Genomic DNA, 27,488 nt, shown 5'->3' on the forward strand with positions numbered 1-27,488 from the left:
TACAGAAGTCTAAGTAAATTACAGCAACATTATTACCTTTATCAGCCAAACTTGTAATCTCATAAAAAATATTGAATTAGTTTGACAGCATTTATTTTCTACAAATGCATTTTATTTGCATTAATTACATTACTCTGCTTTAATTCTATATTTATCAAGTCCTGTATCAGTTGCTCCATTATCTTGCCCAGGATCCAGTTAAGGTTGATAGGCCTATAATTACATGGGTCATTCTGCTCACCCTTTTTAAAATTTGGCACATTTGCTTTCTTCCAGTATTCTGGAATTTTCTTCGTGCTCCAAGACTAACTGAAAATTATCTCTAATGGTTCAGCGAGCTGCTGATTTTAAAATGTCCAACTTTAGTAGCTTCTGTTTAACATCCTCCAGAGATACTAGTGGAATGGAAAGAGTGTTACCATCACTATATGATGAGACTATATCACCTGTTTTTACCTCAAATACAAAACAGAAATATTTATTGAACACATCTGCCTTTTCTGCATTATTATTGATACTTCTACAATTTCCATTTAACACCACTGTCAGGATTCTTTTTGTTCCTAATATATTTTAAAAACTCCTTCTCATTGTCCTTAACTCTGCTGGCCATAGAGTTCTCCTTGTAGTCTTCAGGGTAGTCTTCATTCAAATGTTTCCCTTATCCATTTTCTACAATTCCTAACGTCTAATTATGTTCATTACTATCAACTTCCCTTTTCTTCCATTTGTTATATATTATTTTTTATAGCTACCTTCATTTCCTCTTTAAGCCAGGTTGGTTTTTTAACCAGTATGGCCTTCTTTCTCAATTGTGGCTGTTTGGGCAACTAGTATGGTGTTCTTAAATAATTCCCAAATATCTTTCACTCTTTTCTGATTAAATTCTTCCTTTGAGCTGATCTGGCTTGTAATTGTTTTCAGCCTTGTGAAACTGGCCTTATTAAAGCACCAAGTACATAACTGGTCTGGACTTTATTCTGTTATCACATTACAAATGTGATCAAGTCATGATAACTTGTACCTAAGCTACCATTAATTTTTAATTCTGTGATCAGTTCCTCTTTATCTATTATGACAGGGTCTAATAAAGAATTTCCCATGTTGGGAATCTCACACTCTCATTTTTACAGTCATTTTTCACAGGAGAAATGCATTTTAAATGGAGTAGGAAAGTCACTGCTTTTTCCAAAAAAAACCTGACAACAGTTTTTGATTTCACTTGAAAAGATCAAGATATATTCATATCTATGAGACTGATCATGCTTCCATTATTTCAGTGAAAAAACTCCCATTGACTTCAGTGGGAGCTCAGCCCACTGGACTTTTAAGAATGACAGATTCACTGTATGTTCACTCAGAGCCCTAAATCCTCTCTCCATATTTCAGAGGTCAGACATTAAAGTTGAACTTTTCCCCGCATGAAATATAATTACACTTTCAACAGATATCACAAAACTTACAATCGTTTTAATAACACAGCAACTAATACTGTAATTTCAAAACAAACCCCAACCATAACCAAATGAAAGATACAATACATAGTGAAGCATGTTTTAAGCAACTACTCAAGGGACAAGCAAGCAGAGGGTAGTCTTCATTCAAATGCTGAACAAAAATATACGAGAAACTCTGAGGGAAGCTTTAAAGTGGCCTGTTGAAGGTGGTCTTTAGTGCAAGTTTCCCTGTACTTTTAACATAGAATCATTTTCACTGTTACTATCACTGGGAATGGAACAAATCTTGTGCAGTAATTTACATAAACAGAGAGGTGCCTCATGTCTCCTTTAAATGGAGACTTTTATTTGGCAGTTAATTTTTAGGCAGTGTTTAAAGTCTCTCCTTTGAAGGATGAGGGAATTTTTCTGCATGTGTCTCAGTCAGACCAAGAAATGTGGTGGATTCACCATCACTTGACGTCTTTAAATCAAGACTAAATGTCTAAAAGATATGCTTTAGCTCAACCAGAAGTTATGGGGCTTCATGCAGAAATTACTGCATAGAAATTCTATGGCCTCTCTTATACCAGAAGTCAGACTAGATGATTATAATAATCTCTTCCAGTCTTAAAATCTATGAGACATTTAAAATGTCCCTCATAATTTAACTCTCATTCTCAGTGTCCCAGCTGCCTAATGGCCCTAAGCAGTATGCAGCCTCTTTCCTCTCTACATCTTGACTGTCATCTAAAAAAATCATCATAGTAACAGTTTGCTCTTTTTTTTTTCCTTTTTGGCATCCTAGTTAGCTAATTTCAGCAGTACTGCTGCCCCTTCAGCTAGAGCACCACCATCAGTACATCCCATTTAGAACAGGAACAGTCACAAGAGTAAAATGCCTTCAAGTTGCATTGAAACTATTTAAAAACACCATAATAGACACTCAAACTAAATGTATACCCAATTAAAAAAAAGGTAAGAGAACCAAAAAATGCCTCTATGACTAAACAACAGAGTAAAAGAGGCAGTGAGAGGCAAAAAGGCATCCTTTTAAAATTGGAAGTCAAATCCTGCTGACAAATGTAAAAAGGAGCATAAACTCAGGCAACTCAAGTGTTAAAATATAATTAGGCAGGACAAAAAAGAATTTGAAGAGCAACTAGCAAGACATAAAACCAGCAAAAAATTTTAAGTGTATCAGAAGCAGGAAGCCTGCCAAACAATCAGTGGGACCACTGGATAACTGAGGTGCTAAGGGAGCACTCAAGGAAGAAAAGATCATTGTAGAGAACCTAAATGAATTCTTTGCATTGGTCTTCACTGTGGAAGATATGAGGGAGATTCCCACACCTGAGCCATCCTTTTTAGGTGACAAGTCTGAGGACTGTCCCAGATTGAGATGTCAGTAGAGGAGGTTTTGGAACAAATTGGTAAATTAAACAGTAATAAGTCACCACGACCAGATAGTATTCACCCCAGGTCTGAAGGAACTCAGTTGTTCTGCAATTTCATATCTAATTGTGGTATATAGCCTATCGCTTAAATCAGCCTCTGTATCAGATGACTGGAGGAGAGCTAATGTAATGCTGATTTTTAAAAAAGTTCCAGAGGTGATCCTGGCAATTACAGGCTGGTAACCCTAACTTCAGTACCAGGCAAACTGTTTGAAACTGTAGTAAAGAACAGAATTATCAGACACATAAATGAACATGATTTGTTGGGGAAGAATCAACACTGCTTCTGTAAAGGGAAATCATGTCTCATCACTCTATTAGAATTCTCTAAGGATGTCAACAAATATGTGGACTAGAGTGATTCGGTGGATATAGTTGTACTTGGATTTCCAGAAAGCCTCTGACAAGGTCATACACCAAAGCAAATTAAGCAGTCATGGCATAAGAGGGAAGGTCCTCTTTTGGACCAATAACTGGTTAAAAGATAGGAAACAAAGAGTAGGAATAAACGGTTGATTTTCACAGTGGAAAGCAGTAAATAGCAGGGTCTCCCAGGAATCTGTACTGGGACCAGTGCTATTCAACAAATTCATAAATGATCTGGAAAGGAGGTTAACAGTGAGGTGGCAAAGTCTGCAGATGATACAAAATTATTCAAGATAGTTAAGTCCAAAGCACATAGAGAAGTGTTACAAAGGGATCTCACAAACTAGGTGACTGGGCAACACATGGCAGATGAAATTCAATGTTGATAAAGTAATGCACACTGGAAAACATAATCCCAATTATACATAGAAAATGATGGGGTCTAAATTCACGGTAATCACCCAAGAAAGAGCTCTTGGCATCATTATCGCTAGTTCTCTGAAAAGATCTGCTCGATACGCAGCAGCAGTCTAAAGCACTAACAGAATATTAGGAACCATTAAGAAAGGGAGAGATAAAACAGAAAATATCATATTGCCACTATATAAATCCATGGTATGCCTACCCCTTGAATACTGTGTGCAGTTCTGGTCACCCTAACTCAAAAAAGATATTAGAAATGGAAAAAGTACAGAGAAGGGGAACAAAAATTATTATGGGTGTGGAACAACTTCCATATGAGGAGAGATTAAAAAGACTGAGACTGCTCATCTTACAAAAGAGATAACTAAGTGCATATATGACAAAAGTCTATACAATTATGAATGATATTGAGAAAGTGAATAAGGAAGTGTGTGTTATCCTTTCACATAACACAAGAACTAAGGGTCATCCAATGAAATTAATAGGCAAGCAGGTTTAAAACAAACATAAGGAAATATATCTTCACACGACGCACAGCCAACCTATGGAATTCATTGACACAGGGCTGTTGTAGACCAAAAGTATAACTGGATTTAAAAAAGAATTAGCTATGTTCATGGAGGGCAGGTCCATGCATGGCTATTAACCAAGATGGTCAGGGATGCAACCTCATGTTTTAGGTGTCCCTAAACCTTTAACTGTTAGAGGTTAGGAATGGACAACAGGAGACGGCTCACTCAAATTTGCTGTTTTGTTTATTCCCTCTAAAATTTCTGGCACAAGCCACTGTCAGAACACAGAATACAATAGAATCTCACCATTACACCACCTCAAGAATGAAGGTTGTTTGTAACTCTGAAATGTTCACAGTTCTCAAGAACAAAACGTTACGGTTCTTTCAAAGTTTACAGCTGAACATTGACTTAATACAGCTTTGAAACTTTACTATGCAGAAGAAAAATGCTGCTTTCCTTTTTTTTCCAGTAATTTACATTTAACACAGTACTGTACTGTATTTGCTTTTTATTTTTTTTACTCTCTCCTGCTGCCTGTACTTCTGGTTCCAAATGAGGTGTGTCGTTGATGGGTCAGTTCGTAACTGTGGTGTTCGTAACTCTGAGATTCTACTGTACTGGGCTAAACGGCCCATTAGTTTGACCCAGTGTCGCCATTCTTATGTTCTTTATAAGAGTTAGTCATGTGTGTAAGGACGTGCAAGTTGACTTGCAACAGCAGATGAACAGAGGCACATATGACTGGTGTGTGCACCTCACCAGGTTAGCTGAACATGCATTATACCTCTTACCCCAGTTAGGCCCCTTCTAGAATACCCCCCCCCCCCATAGGGTTGCTAACTTTCTAATCATACAAACAAAACACCCTTGCCCTACCCCCTGCCCCTTCCCTGAAGCCCTACCCCTTCTCCGAGGCTCTGCCCCCGCTCACTCCATCCCCCCTCCCTCCATTGCTCGCTCTCCCCCACCCTCACTCACTCATTTTCACCAGACTAGGGCAGAGGGTTGGGTGCACAACGGTATGAGGGCTCCAGCTGGGGGTGCAGGCTCCAGGGTGGGTCAGAAATGAGGGGTTCAGGGTACTGTAGGGGGCTCCAGGCTAGGAGTGTGGGAGGGAGCAGGGGATTGCGGTGTGGGAGGGAGTACAGGCTCTGGGCTGGGGGTGCAGGCTCTGGAGTGTGGCCTGAAATGAGGAAGGAGAGCAGCAGAACACAGACCCTGGACTTCAGAAAAACAGACTTTGACTCCCTCAGGGAACTGATGGGCAGGATCCCCTGGGAGGCTAATATGAGGGGGAAAGGCGTTTAGTAGAGCTGGCTATATTTTAAAGAAGCCTTATTGAGGGCGCAGGAACAAACCATGTGCAGAAAGAATAGCAAATATGGCAGACGACGGGCTTGGCTTAACAGAATCTTCGGTTAGCTTAAACACAAAAAGAAAGCTTACAAGAAGTGGAAACTTAGACAGATGACTAGGGAACAGTATACAAATATTGCTCGAGCATGCAGGGGTGTAATCAGTCAGACAAATGCACAATTGGAGTTGCAGCTAGCAAAGGATGTGAAGCTAACAAGAAGGGTTTCGACGGGCATGTTAGCAAAAGAAGGTCAGGGAACGTGTAGGACCCTTACTGAATGGGGGAGGCAACCAAGTGACAGATGATGTGGAAAAAGCTGACTACTCAATGCTTTTTTTGCCTCGGTCTTCACAGAGACGGTCAGCTCCAATAGGAGCTGCAGAGCCAGTGCTTGCCTGGCCGTTTCTCCACCTAGGAGCCAAAGACATGTGGGCCGCTTCCCGAGAGCCACACGGAGCCTGCCAGCCCTGCGCCAACTGGACTTTTAACAGCCTGGTCAGCTCTGCTCAGCGCTGCCAGGGTCCCTTTTTGACCTGGCAACCCTACTCCCCGCTGTCACAAGGCTAGTTCATACAGGCCCCACCGCTCTCCTCCTCTCCCTCGTCAACACGGGCGGGCGGCCAAGGCAGCTTAACCCTAAGGTTTCCACCTGCCCCTTCTTTTCCCCCACCCCCAAGTTCTCACAGGCACGGAGGTCTGCCCCTGCCCAGCCTCAGGCCGGTGGGGGCGGGGGGCGCTGTATAGCCCCAGGCCCGGGCCACGCTCCTCCCCGCAGCGCTCACAGACACAGCGCGGGGCCACCCTGCCCGCCCAAGGAACCTCCCCCGGGCCCTGCCACGTGCCCCACCCCGGCCGAACTGCCGCAGGGCCCTCTGCCCGGGGCTCCCCCCGGCAGCGGCCCCAGAGGCCGCCCGCCGCTGCCGGGGCCCCCTCCCCGGGCACGGCAGGGTCGCAGGCGACAGCAGCCTGCCCACGCCCCTCGCCTACTGTTACTAGCTTGTTTATTATTTTGTAATGGGCGGGGGAGGGGGCGCCCCGCACGACCAACCAGGAACGCCGTTGCCTAGACGGATGGCAGTGTCCGGCCAATGCCGGGAGAGGGCGGGTCCCTGTGATCACGCGCTTATTTATAGCATGACATCATCTGTTTGCACGCCGCAGCCTAGCTTGGTGGGGAGAGGCGGGCTGGGAGGGGGAGCGACCTACGAGAAGGCGGGGGCGGGAGGGGAGGGGAGGGTGTAGGTTGTAGGTTGTTTGCAGTTCGGGTACCTGGTGGCTCCTATAAACCCCTGAGAAGGCTGCGAAGAGAGTTGCTCTGCGTTGCATACAGTTCCCAGTCCATGCACTGCTGATGCGTCCATGCCTGGTACAGCATATTGTATACAGCCCCCAAGAAAGTGTCCATGGACCTGCTGCTCAGGGGTCAGGAGAGGGGTCAGGCCAGCAGCTTTTAACTCACTGCCTTGTACAGCAGTGCTACTCAAAGTGGTGGTCCGCGGACCGGTGCCGGTCCGCGAGCCATTGGCTGCCGGTCTGCACGCACATTGGACAAAAAAATTGCCGGTCCCCCACATCAGATAGCTTGAGAAGCACTGTTGTACAGTACACTCTGACGTCCTGCTCAGTTCTTTGCAAATAACTCTGCTGCATGGGGGAAAGGAGAGGAGAGGGGCAAAGGGTTCCTGAATGCACTTTTGAGTCTCTCAGTTGGAAGGTGCTTTATTTACATTAATAATAATAGGTGCATTGTGATATTTGTTCTATATAGCACCTTTCTTGGAAGCCTCTCAAAATACTTTACAAACATTCATAAATAATATCTCGCAACACCTCTCTGAGGCAGACTGACTGTATGCGCCTAGGGTAGGGATCATATCTTCAAATATCTAGGTAAAGGGGCATGTTAAATTATACTAATATGGTAATTAAGTAATAAACAGGTATTATTCCTATATGGGGTAACTGAGGCATAAACAGGTTAAGTGACTTTCTGAAGATTACACGAGTCAGTGTCAGAGCCAAGAGCAGAACCACATTTCCTGACTCATTAGAGGAATCCTGGTGAAATGAATAAAGCACCCAACCAAGTGATCAGAGTTGTCAATCTGCGAAATATTGAGTGAAAACATTGAGATTTTTAAATGCCTCATTGAATAACACACACAGAGCAAAATCTTCCAGCATAGAGGTGAAATACTTCAGATATTGCCTAAAAATTAGTGCAAAAAAGAAGGACTCTCTTTTTTAAAGGCTGGTAGGTTTTAGCAGCTTAGATTAATTCCACTATACAAACTGAACTATTGCAAACCCCCTAGTATTAAAAATCCACAAAACAGGCCCCCCCACAAAATCATGAGCTGTTAAAAAAACCCCTACATGTGGGTTTCTTTCTATTTGACTTCTAGTTTTTGAACCCCTAGAATACACACAGATGACATTTTCAAGCTTTTCTCTGAAACCATAAGGTCTAGGACTGTATGGTTGTTTTAAATTAAAGGGGAGATTTCATTTAATAGGACTTTAGGGTCTGGGTCTTTAAGGAAAAACACCAAATATTGCAAGACTCACAATGAAATTGTGAAAGCTGGCAACACAGAAAATGCTTAAATTATATACACTTTGGGGTTCTTGTTTTAAATAAAATAAATGGTTAAAAATCTACTTCTCCCACCTAGTGGATTGTCCTTTTCTTGCAGTCCTTACTCAGTCCAAACACTCTTTGAACTCAGTAAGAGTTTTTCTTGAGTAAAGACTACAAGATTGAGAGCTGTGGTAAACTGTGGCAGTGCAACCCCAGCAGGTGGAAAGCAGACTGGACTGTAATTGGGAATTGTAGCGTAGAAGAGATCTTCTCACTTCTCCAGTCTGCTTTATAATTCCTTACTGAGATTTATATCTTTTGGGCCTTCTGCAATAGATCGCTTTCCCTTAGATTGGTCAGCCTGTCTACTGGAGCCAGCAACTGCAGTCTCTGGGGCCTGCAGAGTGTCGAAGGTGGCAGATACTTTCTACTGAATGCAGGCATATTTAAGTTTAAAACTGCCCAGTTTTAGGGCCCGTTTCTCAACCCTGAGTCAAGCTCTCTTGGTAAAAGAGGTTTCCATAGTGGTCAGGGGAAGGAATTCTCCTTCCTTTTCCACAGCAATGCAACCCTTTCATCTGTTACTGCATTGTCTCTCCCCTCATCCAGGCACCAGCTTTGCGACTGCTAGGGGCAGCAAAATTGGTAGAGCCGCCCCTGCCCCCCATAAGGATATTTGGTGAGTTAGTAATCCACAGTCAAAACCCACCCTTAGTCTTCTAAATCACAGTGTCCATTGTTCAGAGGGAATGTTTGTGGGGCACAGCTCTTGTAACCTTCTCTGGCAAACCCTGGACTCATTCACTGCAAAATTGGACGTCAGCTTTATTCAGCATGCGTATTTGTTGTATGGTGTGTAATGAACGAGGCAGGCTGGCACACATTAAAAATTAGGACAAAATAAAATTTTTAGAGCTGCCTCATTATATAACTGTATTGTATTACAGAGCGTAGGAGCAGCCATCCTAGGTCAGATCTGAAGTCCAGCTGGATCAGTATCCTCTCTCTGACATCCTACCGGATGTTTTAGAGGAACGTGCAAGAAACCCCGCAGTAGACAGCTATGGAACAGCCTGCCCATAGGGACATTTTCTTCCTAATCTCCTCAGTTAGAAGTTGACTTATGCCCTGAAACATGAGCATTTATATTCCTTCCAAAACTATCTGAGTGTTTTATTTTTTCAAACCTTACTATTATAACTCGGGACAGCTATTCTAGTTTCTCTGAAGATATCCAAATCCTTTTTTGAATCATGATGAGTTCTTGGCCTCAATTATAACTTGTGCTAGTGAGTTCCACATTCTAATTCTGCACTGTGTGAAAAAACATTTATTTTTATCTTTTTAAAATTGCTGCCTTTAGTTTCACTTACTGTTCCATTGTTCTTGTATATGAGACAGGGTGGTGAACTGAAGTTTCTGATCTGCCTTCTTACCATTCATTATTTTGCATAACTTCACCCTAATCCCTTGTATTGGTCTCCTCTTGAAGGTAAAAACTGCGAGTCTTTCCAATTTTGTCTCATAAGGAAGTTTTTCTTTGTCTTTTATCATTCTTGTGACTTGTCGCCCATCTTTGAATCCCCTCTATTTCTGCTTATCTTTTTTTGAGTTGGGGTGCTCAGAACTGAACACAGTATCCAGGTGAGGGTGCACCATTGATTTAAATATATCTGTACATTTAAAGAGTTTCCCACAATGGAGGCGGCTCCACAAAATAGGTAATATAACATCAGGCTGATTTTTTTTTAGCAAGTTCTGCTGGATGGATGCTAAATTGCAGCCCTACCAGCTTTGCCCCCAACCAGTCCACTCCTCCTTACTCACTCACTGTACTCTTTCACCCATGCCAACCTCTGGATTTGTAGATAGCCTTCCCCACAATTCAGGAAAGGGGATGTTGCCACAGAAGCTGCTGAATCCCACATTCCATGTGGGAAGAGTGGCATCACATACCGCTGTGTAGAAGCATGACCCACCACAATAAGTAGTTAGCTAGAGTGTGTGAAGATCATATGCAGAGAGAGGGCCATACAAGAAAACATAGCTCTGCCTTGAAGAGTTTTCAATCTGAATAGACAAAATACATGGGTGGATTCTCAAAAGGTGTCTGTGCTGGCCTAATTCTGCTTAGCCACTGAAGCCAATGATAAAACTCCTGTAAGCTGAGCCCTTTTGAGAATCCTATCAATGGAGCTGAGGGAATGGATGCAACATGTGAGCAAAGTGAGTGAGCAGTTTTATTTGGCATGTGCCAAAGGATATGTGTGTGTGTTTATGTTGTAATGAGAGATCAGTTAAGGATTTTGAGATGAGATATGGAAGAAGTGGTGAAGAAGTGAATTTTAGGGAAAGACTTGAAGGAAGAGAGTGATCAGATCATGAAGACTTTGGGCTAAATTCTGCTCAGTTTACATGTTGAATTCAGTGGGGCTACTCCTGGGATTGTAATAAGCAGCTTTTAGCCCATTTACCCCTTTTTTATATGGAGGTCTGTGCAGGTAAAAAATTTTGGTGTTAATTTTTCATTCTTCCTCTACACAGCAAAAATGAAGACAATAAATTCTATGTGGAGCTCTGAAGAACTGGTTAGTTGTAACTCCCTTTGATAAAGACTATATGGCTGACATGTCAGTGGACTTTTAAAAGGAAGGATGGTCTTGTGGTTAAGGCCCTGGATTGGGACTCAGGAAAATTAACTTTAGTTTCCAGTTCTGCCATAGACTTCCTGTGTGTCCTCAGAAAAGTCACTTAATCTCTCTGTGCACCAGTTCTTCATCTATATAATAGCGATAATACTACTTCTTGTCTCCTATACTTTGTCTGTCTTGCCCGTTTGGATGGTAAACTCTTTGGGACGTAATCTGGCTCTTACCATCTATACATATAGCATACACATATAGTGTATATAGCATCTAGCACAATGAGGCCAATCTCTTTTGGGGTGCCCAGCATGCCAGCATAACTATGCCTCCAAATACATTGGTAGGGCAGAGTCAAAGTTATCTCTGCTTCCTACCCTCTCCTACTCCACTGCACGAGCAAGGGACATAGCAGCTCTGTGTAGCCTGCTACCTCTCCCCCCAACCCACGTGCAGGAAGTGGAAATACATCCCTTAGTGTTCTCACCATTCTCCATTAAATATGAATTTTCTTTACAACATATTTCTGTCTGATCTCTTTTGGAAGGTATTTACTGACATGGAAGGTGTGCCAGCCAATTTCAATTTTAACAAATAGTCTAGTTCATAGATTTCATAGAATTTAAGTACAGAAGGGACCATTTTAAAAAGAGATTCTAAGTAACTAAGCATTTCAGTCCATGCCAGGACTGTGCCCCGGTAGTCAAGAAGGAAGCCTCGTCTCTTCTTGTGATGTGAATCTGGGAAAAATAAAAGTGGGCCTAACTCTACTGGTAATTCTGGCAAATTAATTCCAACTATCCAATGCTGGTCTCATTGAATACTGAGCTATATAAACTTTTCTTAAATAGGATAAATTATGTTTAAAAATCTCAGTGCACACCTCAGTCACTCAATAGTCCAGGGGAATATTAGGAGGGAGAGCCTATCACCTATAGGTCAATGGTTCCAGCCTGTGAACTATTGAAGGTCCTTACCATTTAGTGACTGCTCAGAGATGAACTGGTGGGCTAAATTCTTTGTAGAGTGCCTAGCATCATGGGGTCCTGAACCATGATTGGGGATCCTAGGTGCTACCACATTATAAATAATACAAACTAATAATTAGCTTAGTTCTCAGCGGACAAATATCAGTGTCACAACTGTACCCTTGGTGATATCCTTACCAGAGTCTGAACTACCCTTTAATTCCTATAGGTGGCCTCTGCAGACATGCTCACAGAGTCAAACCTTGATGATCCTAAATGAGGTGTGTGTTAACTGCATTGAAATTTCCCTTTGTTGTTGGAACCTATGTTTATCCCAATTAATTCAATGTCCCCATTCCATCAGGAAAATTGAGGATTACTTGTATCCATATTAAAATGTACTAAATCTTGTAGTTGACATCTAAATTATATCCTATATCTGTTGAAGTGTTGTCTCCTATAATAAAATAATGGTGAAAGACTCCTAATGGGAGCCACTCAGATTTGCAATGGAGACAAAATACATAATTAGGGCCAAATACTGAGCCATACTCAGTTTTGACTTACTGAGAAAGGCATGCAGCATCAGAGCCTCACTTTTTTATAACCATTTAAAATCAAATTATTTCAGACACTACGGCTAATCCATAATTATAAATAAACCAAGGATAATTTTATTTGTCTTCTGAGCTAATTCTATTTTTTTCTTCTGCCATGAAACACATTAGAAGCAAACCAATTTTTCAATAGGCAGTTGTCTATAACTGGTACTTGGGAAGATGCTATTTTTGTATTAAATCGAATTTTAAAAAGTAAATACAAATCTGTGCAGTACTCATACATTTATGTTGCTATGTTGTATATTTATACCTACATTTATGTTACTAGTTCTATATCTGGTATACCCGTTGGCTTTGCCAGACTGTAGAAGTAATTAACAGAGCCTTCCATGGAGCTATTTAGGAGTGGTTTCTATTACAGTATGTACTCCAAAGAGGAAGTCAAGTGGAATTATATGCATATACATACATGTCTGAACATGTTCCCCTAGTCACTCAAAGTGCGGAATGAAATTTTGAAGAGACACTGTCATATTATATTTGGCGTAAAATATAGATTTTCTAAAAATAACTTTTACAAAGTTTAAAATCAAGGGAAACAATTCCATGAATGTAGAACAAATATTACAATGAAAACAGTTTTTAAAACAAAACGAAAGCAAAACAAAACAAAACACAACAAAAAAACCCCTCTGTTGTGTTTACAACCCAATAGTGAAATGATTACAAACAATATATATTGAAATAATGTGTTAGTGGATGAGCACCTAAGTGAATCTGACTAAAATGAACTATAAACAGAAGTGATACTAATTAGTCTATTTGCATTGTCCAAAATGAGATAAATACAGAAAGTCAACAAACAGTATAATAATAATAATACAAAAATACAATGTTGCACTTTTACAGCAACTTCTATATGAGAATCTCAAAGGACTTTACAACCAGAAATCAATTATACCCCACAACTCCATTATGAAGTAAATACATATAATCCCTATTTTACAGATGGGGAAACTGAGGTACAGCAAATGAAGTGACATCTTCAAGATCACACAGAGACAGTGGCAGAGTGGATTAATAAAAAAAAGTAAGTTAGATGTTCTCCCGCCCTCTACTTTGAATAAATTAAGATGTTTGTAGCCAGGCACTGGGCTTTACAATATTATATAGTTAATAGGGTGGTGTCTCTTTAAGTCTGTATCGCTTTGCAATGTGATAGAAACATACATGGCCTGATACCATATGACACACTCTGACTCTACTTTCTGAATGTCCTGACTTTCGAGGAGTTAAAGACAGACTATTAACAGAGCAGTTGACAGAGACAGATCTCTATGATAACACAGGTTTCTGTAGTAGCTTGGAAACTTGCCCCTCTGCTTGCGGCTTAGCTCATCAGCCCTCCCAGTGGGCGGGGACACGGCTGCTGTATGGTTAGGTTGAGCCTCGCTGCGTGCGTCTATAACTTTGTGTTGCTTGCTGCTGCTGGTGGTGGTTAGGAGAAGGAATGTGGAAGTCAGTAGAGTGCAGGGTGACAGGCTGGTCGGGCGAGCTGCAGCAGCAGCAGCATTATTTCTCCCTGGCAGATCATTTGCTTTTCCCCTTCTGTTTACAGAGGTACCGTGCGGTTGTTTGCCTTCTCCTCCTTTGCCTTTAAAGGGAAGGCGACTAGAAGCCGAAGACGCAGCAGCCGGAGAATCAGGAAACCATGCGCCAGCACTGCTTTTTCCTCCTGTGAATCTGGATCTTTATTTTTGCTGGAGAGGGTAGAGGTTGCTGCTGGTTCTTCCCCTTCCCTCCTTCCCCTGCCGATGTGTCTTCCTCTGTCCCTTTTGCCAGTGTTTTTTAAATGACTTGAGCGGAGGGGGGAAAAACTGTCAAGATGGCAGCAGCAGGAGCAAGGAGGTTATGAATGTGGTGTTGATGCTGGAACAAAACCCATCCTCTTGGCAGCCCGACGGAGGGCTTAAAGCTTCTGGACCTGTTGGAAGACTGGTGATTTGATTTGTTTTTGTTTTGCTTTCCTCGCAAAAAGGATAAAAAATCCAGAGTGGCTTTTTCTTCCCCTGTTCGGTTGGTTGTGAAATTTAGTTTTGTATATATATATCTATAGATCTGTATATTTTTTGGAAAGTGGAATGCATAAGTACGGCAAATGCTAGTGTGCGATTGGAGGTACATTAAGACTTCAGCTCCCTCTGGGGCGTTTTGAAGGAGGAAAAAGTCATCAATGTAATTTGAAGGACCCCTCTCTCTTTCCCCCGGCCAGAGAGAGAGAGAAAGGGACACGTCTGCCAGAGCAGCCGGGAGCAGGCTTGGTGGTGTTGGAGGGGTCTCTCTCCGCTGGATACAGCGTGATTGCCAGTGGAGCGCTTCTGCAGCTGCATGGAGTGAAACATAAACAAACACACACCACTGAGCTGCACCAACTCCACTGCGTTTGGGCTGCCGCTGGCGCCATCCCCCCCACCCATCGCGCACAAGGGGCGCATCTGGAACCTCTGGCCTTGCCTGATCCCTTATTGATCGCCTTGTGATTATTAGTGGTATTGTGTGTGTGTGTGCGTGCACTGTCTGCTGGGAGAGGGGGCGGGGGAAGGCAGGAGGCTGCAGGACTTTAATGGAGAGTGGCATGTTCACTCGCTCCCCCCTGCCTGGTAGGCACTGATCCGCAGCGGCAGGAGGAGGACTGGGGTCCGGACCTGTCTATCCCATCGCAGCACCAGGAGCAGCAGCAGCGGGAGGAGGGGAAGCCAAGATGGCAGAGGCGTCTCCCGCTGCCCCCCTCTCCCCCCTGGACGTGGAGCTGGACCCCGAGTTCGAGCCCCAGAGCCGGCCCCGCTCCTGCACTTGGCCCCTACAGAGACCTGAGTTGCAGGCGAGCCCGGCCAAGCCCTCGGGGGAAGCGGCCGCGGACGCCGCCTCCATGATCCCCGAGGAGGAGGACGACGAGGAGGAAGGGGGCAGCTCGCCCATGGCCATCGGCAGTGGCGGCGGAGGGGAAGCGCTGGCCCCGGAGGAGGCGGCGCGGCTGCTGGCCCCGCTGTCCGGGGTCGGGACGGAGGGCTCGGGCCAGGCCCCCGGGGCAGCGGCCGCCGGGGGCAGCGGGCTGGGCGGCGGGCAGCCGGCGGCGGCGGCGGCGGCGCCGCGGAAATGCTCGTCCCGGCGGAACGCGTGGGGCAACCTGTCCTACGCCGACCTGATCACCCGCGCCATCGAGAGCGCCCCGGACAAGCGGCTCACCCTGTCCCAGATCTACGACTGGATGGTGCGCTGCGTGCCCTACTTCAAGGATAAGGGCGACAGCAACAGCTCGGCCGGCTGGAAGGTGAGGGGGGCCGGGGTGCCCCGGGACCAGAGGGGGGCTGGAAGGGGAGGGGTGGCGGAGCGATGGCGGCGGGGCGGGGGGGCCCCGGTGGAAGAGGGCAGGGGGCCGGGAGGTGCCCCGGGGGGGCAGGAGTGGCACTCGGGACGGGGGCTAGGGAGGCTCTCGGGCGGCGGTCCCGGGGTAAAGGTACAGGGAGGGTGCCCGGGAGGAGGCGGGAGGGGGGGGCGGTCCCCGCGGGGAAGCGCCCGCGCTCAGCCAGGTAAACCCAGTAGCAGGCCCGTGTGCGGCACCCCCGGTGCGCTGGTGCGGAGGAGCTGGCGTGGCACGGGGCGGGCTGGCCCCCTGGTCGGAGGGGCGATGTGTGACCGAGGCGCCCTCGGCCGGAATTAAAGTAATTAACTTGTTCGCGTAACGCTGAGGAGCAGCGTGTTCGTGCAGCGTCCGTGGAGCACAATACTTCGATCCCAGCCCCTCACTTCGCAGGCAGCGGGCCCGTCAGTGCACCAGCCGGGGGAGCGTGGGGAGTAGGGCTTTCCTGCCTTTGAAATGCAAGAAGCAGATACTCGGGGGAGACCTTGGACTCTTGGGCCTCTCAACCATTTGAGCTCCTCGTCTTGCACCTTCCTCTTCCTTGGAGTGACATCTGCCAGGCAAACTCTGCCTTGCACGGTTCTCCAGTTAAATATTAAACGTGGGAGGCACCGGAGTCCAATGAGCTTCCTGGAAAGCTCTGGTGAGACTCCTCTTCTTATTGCTTGGCTGGCCGGGCCCCAGCACCTGCTGCTGACTGAACCGGTAGCTGATGTTTGCTAATTTGAGAGTGACCCAGACTGCCTCCACTATGTACTAGCGAAACAGGCGGCTTCTCGGCTGGGAGAGGGGCTCTCTGTTTAGATGAACTTGGCTGACTCCTCTCTGTTGGCCCACGTCAGTTTCTTTAATGCTCGAGGCACGTGATTTAAAGGGGGTGTGTGGCGTGGCCTCTGAGATCACAGTGACCCTGCTGCAGCCAAATAAAATGTTAACTGTTGGACGAATTGTCTCGGTGTGCTTAGCCTGATGTGCTTAAATGGACACCGTCAACCTGAAATCTAGTCAGTTAAAAATGAGTTAAGAGTAATTGCGGGGACCACATCTGCGTTGGAATCCCCCTGTAGGTCGTGACAGCTTATGCTCAAATAAATTTGTTAGTCTCCAAGGTGCCACAGTACTCCTTTTCTTTTTGCGAATACAGACGAACACGACTGCTACTCTGAAACCTGTCAATTTTTGTGGTTTTACAATCGCATTTTCTGAATTCGGAGGAAAAAAAAGTCCCCCCTTCTTCCCTTGCTCTGCAGAAGACTCAGCCAGACCTGAAGAAGAGCTCTGTGCAAGCCCGAAAGCTTGTCTCTCTCACCAACAGAAGTTAGTCCAATAAAAGATATGATGACCTAACCCACCTTGTTTCTCACAGAAACAGTAAAAATTAACTAAATACAGAGGAAACAGTGGGAAGACTATACACAGAATGCTGTCAAATGATCAAAACAACAAACTGAAAATAGACAAATATGTTTTCTTCAATTTTTTTCAATTATAGGAATCTTAGCTGTTGCATGTGACAGTAGTAGGCCAAAAATATACAGATGCAAATCTCAGAGTTCAAATATAGAATTACTACTAGTTTTTCAAGAAAAATTCAAATTCCTCCCTCCACCCAAAAAAAGCCAAGAAAGGTATATGCTTTTCTTTACAAAGTTAAATTAATGGTGGAATTCTTTAAAGGGTGACTTCTCTGAATGTTTGGAATTTTTTTCCTGGTATGTTAGTGCATATAGGGACAACATCAATTGAAAAATCACACATATCTGAGAAATTTCTATTTACAGTTTTTACAAATCACACCTATGATTACTATAACGTAAAGACATTAGAGAAAAAATCATTTTCCAGATTGTTTACTTTGTGCATGTGAAAACACATTGTATATAGTCAGGCTTTTGCTTTTGAAGATCGCTTTTAAAATAAAGGTCTTACTAGTAGCTAATATTGGGTAGACAACATTTTAAAAGTACTTTACAAAAAGCGTTTGCTTTGGTATTGCATGTTCATCTGTTAGTATGCCATTTGCTAAAATGCCATTTATTTAAATGTTGCAGCTGCACAGTAAGAATGGGCATTTGCACGATGTAGGTGCTGTTTACAAAGGAGGGAAGACTGGTTCAGTTAAATTACATCGTGGTGCCACTATGTGCCATTTAGGATTGAGCGTCTTAGTGGATGATAGGAGGAGGATTCTTGAGGAAGTTTTAGCATACAGTATTATATAGAAGTTAACTTTCCTGCTAAATCTCCTTATTTGATTCAAATAATAGAGAGCTTACATGATATAAAACAAATGAGTTGGAAATGTATAAGCTGGAAGAGTCTCATATATTCTCATGCTAGTAACCCATTCTTATGTTTTGATTTCTGAGTAAGACATACCACTAGGAAATTAATTTGAATACAGATGCAGGATTTTCCCCTCCCAAATGGAGCATTACAGGAAAAATGTTTGCACTGCATTTGACTCAGGTTAGGGAAATATTTTAAGAAAAAAGGCCAGTTGTTTAATTCAAGACTGATATCTTAAAAACAGATGCATTTTAAAATTGGATGCCTATTTTATACATTGAATTTGATGAGCTTCCACAAGCATGATAGAGAGTGTGATAAGGCTTAAATCGAATATGACAATCCTTGCTTTCAAATATATACCTTTATGTCCTTTGCAAAAGCATTGGTTTCAGACCTCAGCTGTTCTGTCTTATCTGCTATGACAAATCCAGTCTTTTATTGAATACTTTGAGTTTTCAGTCAATGATATCAAATCAAATGGAACTAAAAATTATAACACAACCTATAATGTATAGGGTCTAATACTACTTCCATTGAATTTGGTGGCAAAATTCCTACTGACTTTAGTGGAAGTAGGATCTTGGCCATCATGCAAAGTGCTAACATTGATTAGTATGCTTAATACGCTTGCAGTTTTTCTGACAATTTATACTTTTAATTTGATATTGATTCCATTTCTGTGCAGTATTAACTGGTACTCGGAGCTAATTAAAATATTAAAAACTTGGATCCTTTGAGATTTCACTGATATAATTTAGTTCAGAAGTTTCTCACTGGTCTCTAAAATGACCTTCATCAGAAGATGAGGGCACATTAGAAGCTCAAAATCTTGTTTATGGTTGAGTGCAAGTTGTCTTTGAAACTGACGGTAACATGTTTGATTTTGTTAGCAATCTGTGCATATGTGTGTGTGTGGCTGATAGGAATGTGATAAAGTCGGGAAAGGAGAGGTCAGGAGCTAATAATCTGCCAGGCATCCCAAAACAGAGGTTTTAATTTCTGACAGGATTAGTGTTCTTTTTAAGGTGTGCATATGCATTTAAAACAGGGATCTTTCTGTTTCTTGACTGGAATATCAGTTACTTTTTTGTGGAAACAATCCTGTTAGACTCCATCTACATCTGAAATGGGTTGTTTCCACAGTAGCTTGGAGAGTGATTCCCAGCTCCTGTGTGCTAGCACGGCTTGAGCTAGCATCTAAATAAAGACGCGTGGGTGCGGCCACAGAGGTGGTGTCTTGTGCTGGCTGCCTGAGTGAAGTCCTGCCCACTGCCCTGGGAATGTATTCAGATGGCTAGGCTGAACTGCTGCCCATTCTGCCGTGGCCACTCTGCTCTTTTTAGGCGCTAGCTCAAGCAGAGTAAGGAGCATACATATACTTGTGTTGGGAATTACACCTCCCAGCTGCTGTGTAGACATCCTATTGGTATCTAAAACACAGTAAATGAATATACACTGTTTTATCATTTTATTTCCCTCATAAGTATGGGATATAACTGTTTAAAGGACATATGACTAAGCTTTTCACTTTGGACCTTGGGAAAAGTGACAGGGAAACTGAGATTTTAAAAATGATAAAGATTTGTGTATGAGAAAGCCTTTTACCATAGTCTACAATTATTTTATTATATAAATAATTTGAGCTTCATAGACAAAGAACACATTTAACAGTGTTATTTCCCGCTTGCATCAAAAGGGGAAACTGTCATTTTAAATAAAGGTGAAAAAGATAACTTAGTTTTATTATCATACATGTTATATATGAAATATTAATTTTGTTTCCAGTGTAATCAGCAGAAGAACATACTTCATAAAACTATCTTAGATTATTCTCCCCCAGAACAATGACTTTAAAAGCTATAAATTAAAATTACAACTATCATTCACCTGCTTTTTTTTTTTTTTTTGCCTAGGGCATTAAAGCAGAAATGAATATTCAGGTGTGGTTAGGAAGACAACATTATGTTTCCTCTAATTCAAATAAGATTTGTCCAGTTCACACACCAACAGGCTGATTTGTTTCCCCCCCCACTCGCAACCCATTGGAATGTTAGCTTATCTAATGGTGGTTGGCAGCTAACTAGTGCAGTAATATAATAAATCTTCCTAGATGCAGCATACACTCTAGTATACTCACATGCAGTCTTTTCAATACTGACCTATATGTTTCCAAACCACCCACAGTTATTTAGATATATGATTCAATATCTGCTCACTGCTTTGAAGAGTGATAAAAGTGAGTATTTTAGTATTTGATGTCTATGAAAAAAATGCTTTGAAAGAAAGAGACTGTGTATGCTCTGTTGTACAGAAGCACATGTCCTGATAGTGTCTTGTCAGTGCACAATATGTAGGCGAATTTTATCATTACTACCACAGAGGTTCCTGTTCACCAGACTTGCACGTGTTCAGTTTCTAAATGAAAGTATCTAATGCCACATCAAAATGCTGCATTAAAAATATGCATTCACAAAATCAGTGTATTAGAACTGATTTTTATTACTTTGTTAAATTGTTCAGGATTCAGTAACTTCCTTTGCTCAATATTTTCCATCTGCCCTGAATGGTATCTTCAGGCACCTTTGTATGTAGGTTGGAGGAATGTGCAGTTTCACTGTAACTTCTGTAAGTACTTTGGTATCTCTTGCTATAATATTATTTTGTAACTTCTTATGGCAATACTTTGTGAAACTCAATTCTTTCTCTACATGAAGAGTACACTAGAGGGACTATTTTCCTCTTTATTGAGCAGAATCCCAAGACTGTGAAATTGGTCCTTTATGAACATCTACCAATAATTCCTGAGTTTAAATGCAGACCATTTGTTTTGTTTTATTTTTGTATCATGAGCCTAATAGTTTTTCACATGTTCCTTACGAAGGATAAAGACCAGTTACTAGTATGTGTAATTGTTTTTGGAAACTTTATTTGAAAGGTGACACCAAACATGAATATACTATAATTCAGCTTTGTTTTTAGTGACTGTAAAACCTACCTAGATGTTGTAATTGTTAAATGTCACTGCGGGCTTGTCTACACATGGAGTTACTCCATAATAGCTATTCCTGATTAATTCCACACATTGACACTCTTATTCTGCAATAAGCATGTTTCATTCCAAATTATCTGAATTCACTTCAAAGTGGATTAAGCTAATTCAGAATAAGGCAGTCTTCTGTTAGAATAAGAACATCCACACATGCAATTAATCAGGTATAGTAACTGGCAATAGTTAATGAATAGTTTAAATTCACATCCTGCCTTATTCTGGATTATTTTTTATGTGTAGACAGAGAGTCCCACACGTCTTTGATATGAGCCTCTGTCTATGAGATTTAGTTATCCATCTAGATATCTGGTAAATGTGCCAGGAATAGGTAATCAGGAATAGCTGTTTTGGAATAACTCCCCATGTAGACAAGCCCTCAGTGACATCCAAGGTCAGCACCGTTTTTGAAAGACTGTGGGGAGGGAGCAGCACCAATCTCTTCCCTTCTCACTTCTCTTCCAGTAGGAACTGCACTTAGCTTCTCTAAGGTTATGTCTACACTACCCATGTTACAGCACGGCCGCAGCAGCGCTGTGACATGGGCAGTGTAGACACGCTTTATTGCCGGGGAAGAGCTCTCCCGGCGATTAAAAAAAACCCACCCCGAACGAGCAATAATGCACTGTCTATACTGGCACTTTTCAGCGCTAAAACTTTTGTTGCTCAGGGGTGTGTTTTTTCACACCTCTGCACCACAAAAGGTTTAGCGCTGAAAGTGGAAGTGTAGACACAGCCTAATAGGAGCAGCAGAATGAAATTTACCAGAATCGCATCAGTTGCACTCTGTGCACTACTTCCCTTTTCTGGGACCCGACTATCTGGAGTAATTGTTTTCCAGCTTTGTACTATATTCTTTATTTTTATGTGAAATCTAAAGTAGTTTAATGATTCATACAGAAGTGTGTGGACAAGGAACTGTAGTATGACTGTTTAGATAGCCATTTAGTAAAGCACTTAAGCACATGTTTAACTTTAAACATGTGAGTAGCCCTTTGGGGCTTCTGCGATATTACTTGGATGCTTAAAATACATGTTTCAGAGCTTTGCTAGTTCAACGCCTTAGTGTGTTGTGCTTTGGTGAACTATTTAAGTGAGTTTGGTCAGTGTACTCAGAACTGAACAAAATAAAGAGACTACACAGTTCCTGCCCAAAATTCTAAATTGGCAGACTATACAGTTCTCACATCAGATGGATGGAAGATGATCCAAACTGTAGCTCACAAAAGCTTATGCTCAAATAAATTTGTTAGTCTCTAAGGTTCCACAAGTACTCCTTTTCTTTTCACTATTTAAAATGGTAAATCTTTTTTGCTTTCTTTTTAACCTTCCAGTAGAAGTCAGAGGTAGGTAATAAGGCACATAAACTGATGGTCATGACCATCTTACATCCATTATTTCATCTTATATCTGTTAACTCATCTACCTATGCTTTAGATATCTGAATAACCTGCATTAAAATTGCTCAGTTTCTCCAACATTTGCATCCATGTAGTAGCTATTGTAGGTGCGATGGAGCTATTTGACAGTGTTTCTCCAATCATGTTCAACTGAGGAATGCCTTTACTGAAGGGCCTTTCTGATACAGATGTGTCTGCCACCTCAGCTGATGTCGCTATCCCCAAATAATCACAGGTTCTGAAAATGTTAAGTGAGGCCCAAATAGCGTTCACAGCAGAGGTAGACAGAGCTCTTGATAAGTGTGCAGAATGACCTACCTGATAACAGAACACTCTGGGGTTTGGGTTGCTTTCGGTGTGGCTACCGAAATGTATTGCAGTGTTTAGTAGTAACTTGTCAAGTTATGTGCAAAATCATTCAATTCAATACTGCTTGCTTAGCACCACAGCAGTTTAATGACAATTATTTATGCTATTTCATTTTTGTACACTTTCCTGACCATTACTACACGCTATAGTTCTCAGTCCTGTCTAGGCTAGGAAAATGTGGTGTGTTTAGCAAACATGATAGCTAACACGTGTTAATTAACATGTTTTAAACACCACGTAGCACCTAGGGTAAACAAAGACAGGGGCCTAGTTTTCCTTTAGCCTGTGGCCCCTTTTAGAGTTTAGAGAGATTAAGACCCTTTACACTGCCATAGAGATGTAAACCGGCCTTAATATAAACCAGAAACAGGCTCAGCAGCGTTTAAAAATGTGCTAGCAGGTTGTTGTGAACCCTAGATTCCTTTCTAGAGTTGACCATGACCAGCTAATATGTTACTGAAGGTGTTGTTTAAATGGTAGGTACAGAGTCATGTTTAAAAACTTGTTAGCTAACGTGTTACCTAACATGTTTTCAAACACAACTTATTTTCCTTGTCTAGACTGGACCTGTATTTACTTCTGTATTGTTGTATATTTATCATTGTGTTCTACTCTGTTCTCATGCTATGGCAGGTTGGCCTCAGCTTTTCTACCACATGGAATAAATGATTAAGAATAAATTATTTAAATTGAATAATTTTGGAACATCGCTTTCATGATCTAAAGGCATTTGTTTATTTTAACTAGAAGACCTTCTGTATTAGTTTGATCTATATTCCTCTAACCATACACCAGCATCCTTATAGTCTGAGAGTGTGCACTCTTTGTACGTCAGTATGGGACTCTAGCTCTAGACAGAGATTTCAGATCCTCCAAAGGTCCCCCCCCCTTTTTTTTTGAGCAAGGGTAGTTCTGGACTTGTTCGCCCACTTGATTACCTGTAAATAGAGATTTTCTTCTTTCTGGGTGCTCAGTCAGCACCTGTACCCCAACATTAACAATCAAATTCAAACTTAAAATATTGTTTATTGAAGAACTAAAGAAAACAAGCAAGAGAAGAATCTGAGTGTAATTTTGAGAGATGAAAAGCCATGATAGTACAGACTTTGATGGTATGTCTACATAACATGTTCTTACCCGATTTTATAGCCTTAACTTCCTCTACTATGCACACAGAAAATCTCTGGCCTGGATTTGGGGTGCTTTAAGCCCAGGCTAGCTTACCTGACTGGGGGTGCAGGTTAGAGCCCAGGCTTCACTTTATCTCAGTCTGGAATCCATCCACTTTTCAGTGAGGATGCAGATAAAATTACTCAAATACTGATATTCCTCCAGTTCCCTTCCCACATTCTTTTTCAATTGACACAGTTGACTGGGAAAGAATCCTAGAACAGCTCAGCCCAAAGAGCCCTGGGTTATGCACTCAGATGCACATGAGTGAGTGCAGAAACAAGAGGACACAAAAAGAAAAGGAGTACTTGTGGCACCTTAGAGACTAACCAGTTTATTTGAGCATAAGCTTTTGTGAGCTACAGCTCACTTCATCGGATGCATACTGTGGAAACTGCAGAAGACATTATATACACAGAGACCATGAAACAATACCTCCTCCCACCCCACTCTCCTGCTGGTAATAGCTTATCTAAAGTGATCACTCTCCTTACAATGTGTATGATAATCAAGTTGGGCCAATTCCACCATGATTTCAACAATTTCAACAATTTCCATCCCACCAGCAGGAGAGTGGGGTGTGAGGAGGTATTGTTTCATGGTCTCTGTGTATATAATGTCTTCTGCAGTTTCCACAGTATGCATCCGATGAAGTGAGCTGTAGCTCACGAAAGCTTATGCTCAAATAAATTGGTTAGTCTCTAAGGTGCCACAAGTACTCCTTTTCTTTTTGCGAATACAGACTAACACGGCTGTTACTCTGAAAAATGAGGACACAGTAACACAGGTAGACGTTTGCTATGGAAGTACCCAAACCTGGGCTATGCTAACTTGGGTGCTCAGACCTGAGTGCCAATCACCTGCGTTAACTGTGTGGTGTAGCCCTAGCCTGAGACTTAGTCTCAAAGCTAAAAGTTTGTAAATGTAGAATTTACTAATTATTTGCAAACTCCTCCTCTCTCAGGGTGAAATTTCCCCCAGTGCTGAGGTTCAGCACAAGGCCCTATGCACTACCTAAGCCACATAAGTCCTTAATATAAAATGTAAGTAAAGTATAGAGATTTATGAGTAGGGGCCTACTTAATTCTCAGTTTTGCGGATTTCACTGAAATTGTGAAATACGGGATTGTTTGCTAAATTAACCTTCAAAATATAAATATGTATTATTCATAAATGTGCTGCAAAACTTCTGTGATTACCACAATGCAAAAACAGATGTCTATAATGCAATATCACTGCAATCATCATAGTGTATAGTTGATTGAGAGTGTCTGTCAAGTTGCATGACATAGACTGAAGTGAGCACGACAGTCAATATAGTAGATCTTAGATTGAGACTGTGTCAATGGTTAGGACAATAAGTGAGCACGGGAGCCATCAGGTCGAGCGAAAGGATCGTTATTGCATATAAAGATGGCTGACAAATCAACAAAAGCCAAAAAACATTTCTGCTTTGAGTCGTGTGAAGCAGCACCTAGTAAGAACCTTACCTGCAGACGGTGGTGAATTGTTTTGTTCATCTCGCAGCGTGACTCTAGGTTTGTTCAGAAAAAACATGATTGATCGTCATTTTGATTCTGAATCACCTATGAACCAAAAAGCATGTGCAGAGGCTACGGATCAGAACACAAAACTCACGACGGTGGCCACACTGTTTAAAAGAACAAAGAAAGTAGTTTAGCAAAAAGAAACCTACAGTGGAGTTAGTGGAGACCTTCACTGCTGTCAACATACCTTCAGAAACAAATGGATAATCTGAAACAAAGAGAGTACTTTAGAAAGCTCCCATGTGCAAACGAATTTTGCCAAGATTATCTAGAAGAAGTAATTGCGAAGCATGTTCAGTCTACAAAATCTGTGCTGGTGGAATATAATTCCACTTCAGTTGTAGCTGATGGAGAAAAAGATGCACAGGATATGTACTTACTCCACTTTTTATTTGTATCTGGCAGCTGGAAAGACAACTGCATGCCTGTTTTCCTAACAGAACCATTCTGCTTGACTTCATAAATTTTTCAACTGAATCACAAGCTGTAGTAAAGGTTGTTGTAAACTAAGGCTTAGATTTCAGCAAGGTCTCAGCATTTCTCTCTGACGTGATGTACATGTGCAAAGCTTTCTCTGATGTACTACAAGGAACGATGCCCAGTGTAATTCATGTTACCTGTAATGCACATTTCCTTTTAATGGCCGTTGATCTCTTGTGCACACATTTCCTTCATGTGGATATGCTGGATTCTTCTTTTAAAAAAATATTCAAGCATTGTCTAAGCTGTAAACTACGATTCAAGGCCAATCAAAGTGTTAGCCAAGCAGTGATGCTTCCACCTGAAGTGATCACAAGGTGAAATTCATGGTTTAATGCAGTTGCTTACCACCATGCAAAGAATATTAAATACTACCAGCAGCACTTTGGGTGTGAGGCGCTTGAAATCACATCAGGCACACAGTCTTTGCCTAAAGTCTCTGAGCGACATTGAAGACCAGGTGAAGTTCGTGGCTGAGAATGCAGTCCAGTTCATGCAGCTTCTAACATGGTTTGAAAGTCGGCAGGTTTTGATTCACAAAGCATACAACAAACTAATAGATCTGATCCGAGATATGGCATCGGAGCAACTTTCAGGCTGGCAAACAGAAAATAGCTGCAGGCAAGAAGTGTTCCAGTAAAGAGCAGAAAAGTTAAACCACTACTACAGGTATGATCAGTCACTTCCACCTCTGTTTAAACAACCAGCTGCTTACTTTTTGAGTGCTTTTCACTTTTTCAACCCAAATCAGGGGCCTTTTCTGTGGTTTGACCCTGAGGTAATTCAAGCAATTCCTGAGGTGGGAGAAAGATAATGACAATGAATGTGCTTACCTGACCTTTGTCAAAGAATGCCAGATGCCAGTAAAAGTAACTCAGTTTTGGGACTCTGTTTCTGATTGGTTTCCAAATCTCTACAAGTTGACAAAATGCTACCTTACAGTTCCTACCAATTCTGTGGATGCAGAATGTGCAGTTTCAATGTATGGACAGGTATTCACCCCACTGAGACAGAAAAAATGAACTGCAACTGCTGGTGGATGCTGCATGCCGGTGTTTAACAATTAAAATGGACTATTTTATTTAAGTAAGCATATATATGTATTTCTAAGCTTTATGTACAACTTTGTGTATTATACTTTATTATTACTAATTCATTTAGCAGCCTTCTTTATTCAGGGCAACTTGCAAAGGTGATAGTAAGTATAGTGGGGTAGCCGTGTTAGTCTGTATCCACAAAAACAACGAGGAGTCCGGTGGCACCTTAAAGACTAACAGATTTATTTGGGCATAAGCTTTTGTGGGTAAAAAACCCACTTCTTCACTCCTCATTGTAAAGGTGATAGTAGTACAGTACAATACTTGTTGTATATATACTGTATGAACACACCTGTGAAATTTGCTATTTATGCCATGACCAAGTTGTGAAAAATGTGGGATTTCTCCGCCATTTAAGTAG

General features: G+C 42.1%; 1 protein-coding gene across 7 annotated transcripts in view; it reads left to right on the plus strand.

Annotated features, from left to right (window-relative positions):
• Positions 1 to 13,699: 13,699 nt before the first annotated feature.
• The window catches only part of FOXO3 (forkhead box O3), a 153,085-nt gene continuing 139,296 nt past the window's right edge, over positions 13,700 to 27,488 (plus strand). For 5 of the 7 annotated variants that reach the window (XR_012158011.1, XR_012158012.1, XR_012158010.1 and 2 more), the window contains exon 1: positions 13,706 to 15,636. Coding sequence is in view for 2 of the 7 variants with exons in the window: in XM_073336948.1 (XP_073193049.1) it covers positions 15,067 to 15,636 (570 nt within the window). In the remaining 5 variants the exon portion in view is untranslated. Of the gene's footprint in view, positions 15,637 to 27,488 lie in introns of all 7 variants that reach the window. The other 2 variants (XM_073336948.1, XM_073336946.1) reach the window with 2 other exon arrangements.

The sequence above is a fragment of the Lepidochelys kempii genome, chromosome 3 (genome assembly GCF_965140265.1).
Source record: "Lepidochelys kempii isolate rLepKem1 chromosome 3, rLepKem1.hap2, whole genome shotgun sequence".
Classification (NCBI taxonomy): domain Eukaryota; kingdom Metazoa; phylum Chordata; order Testudines; family Cheloniidae; genus Lepidochelys; species Lepidochelys kempii.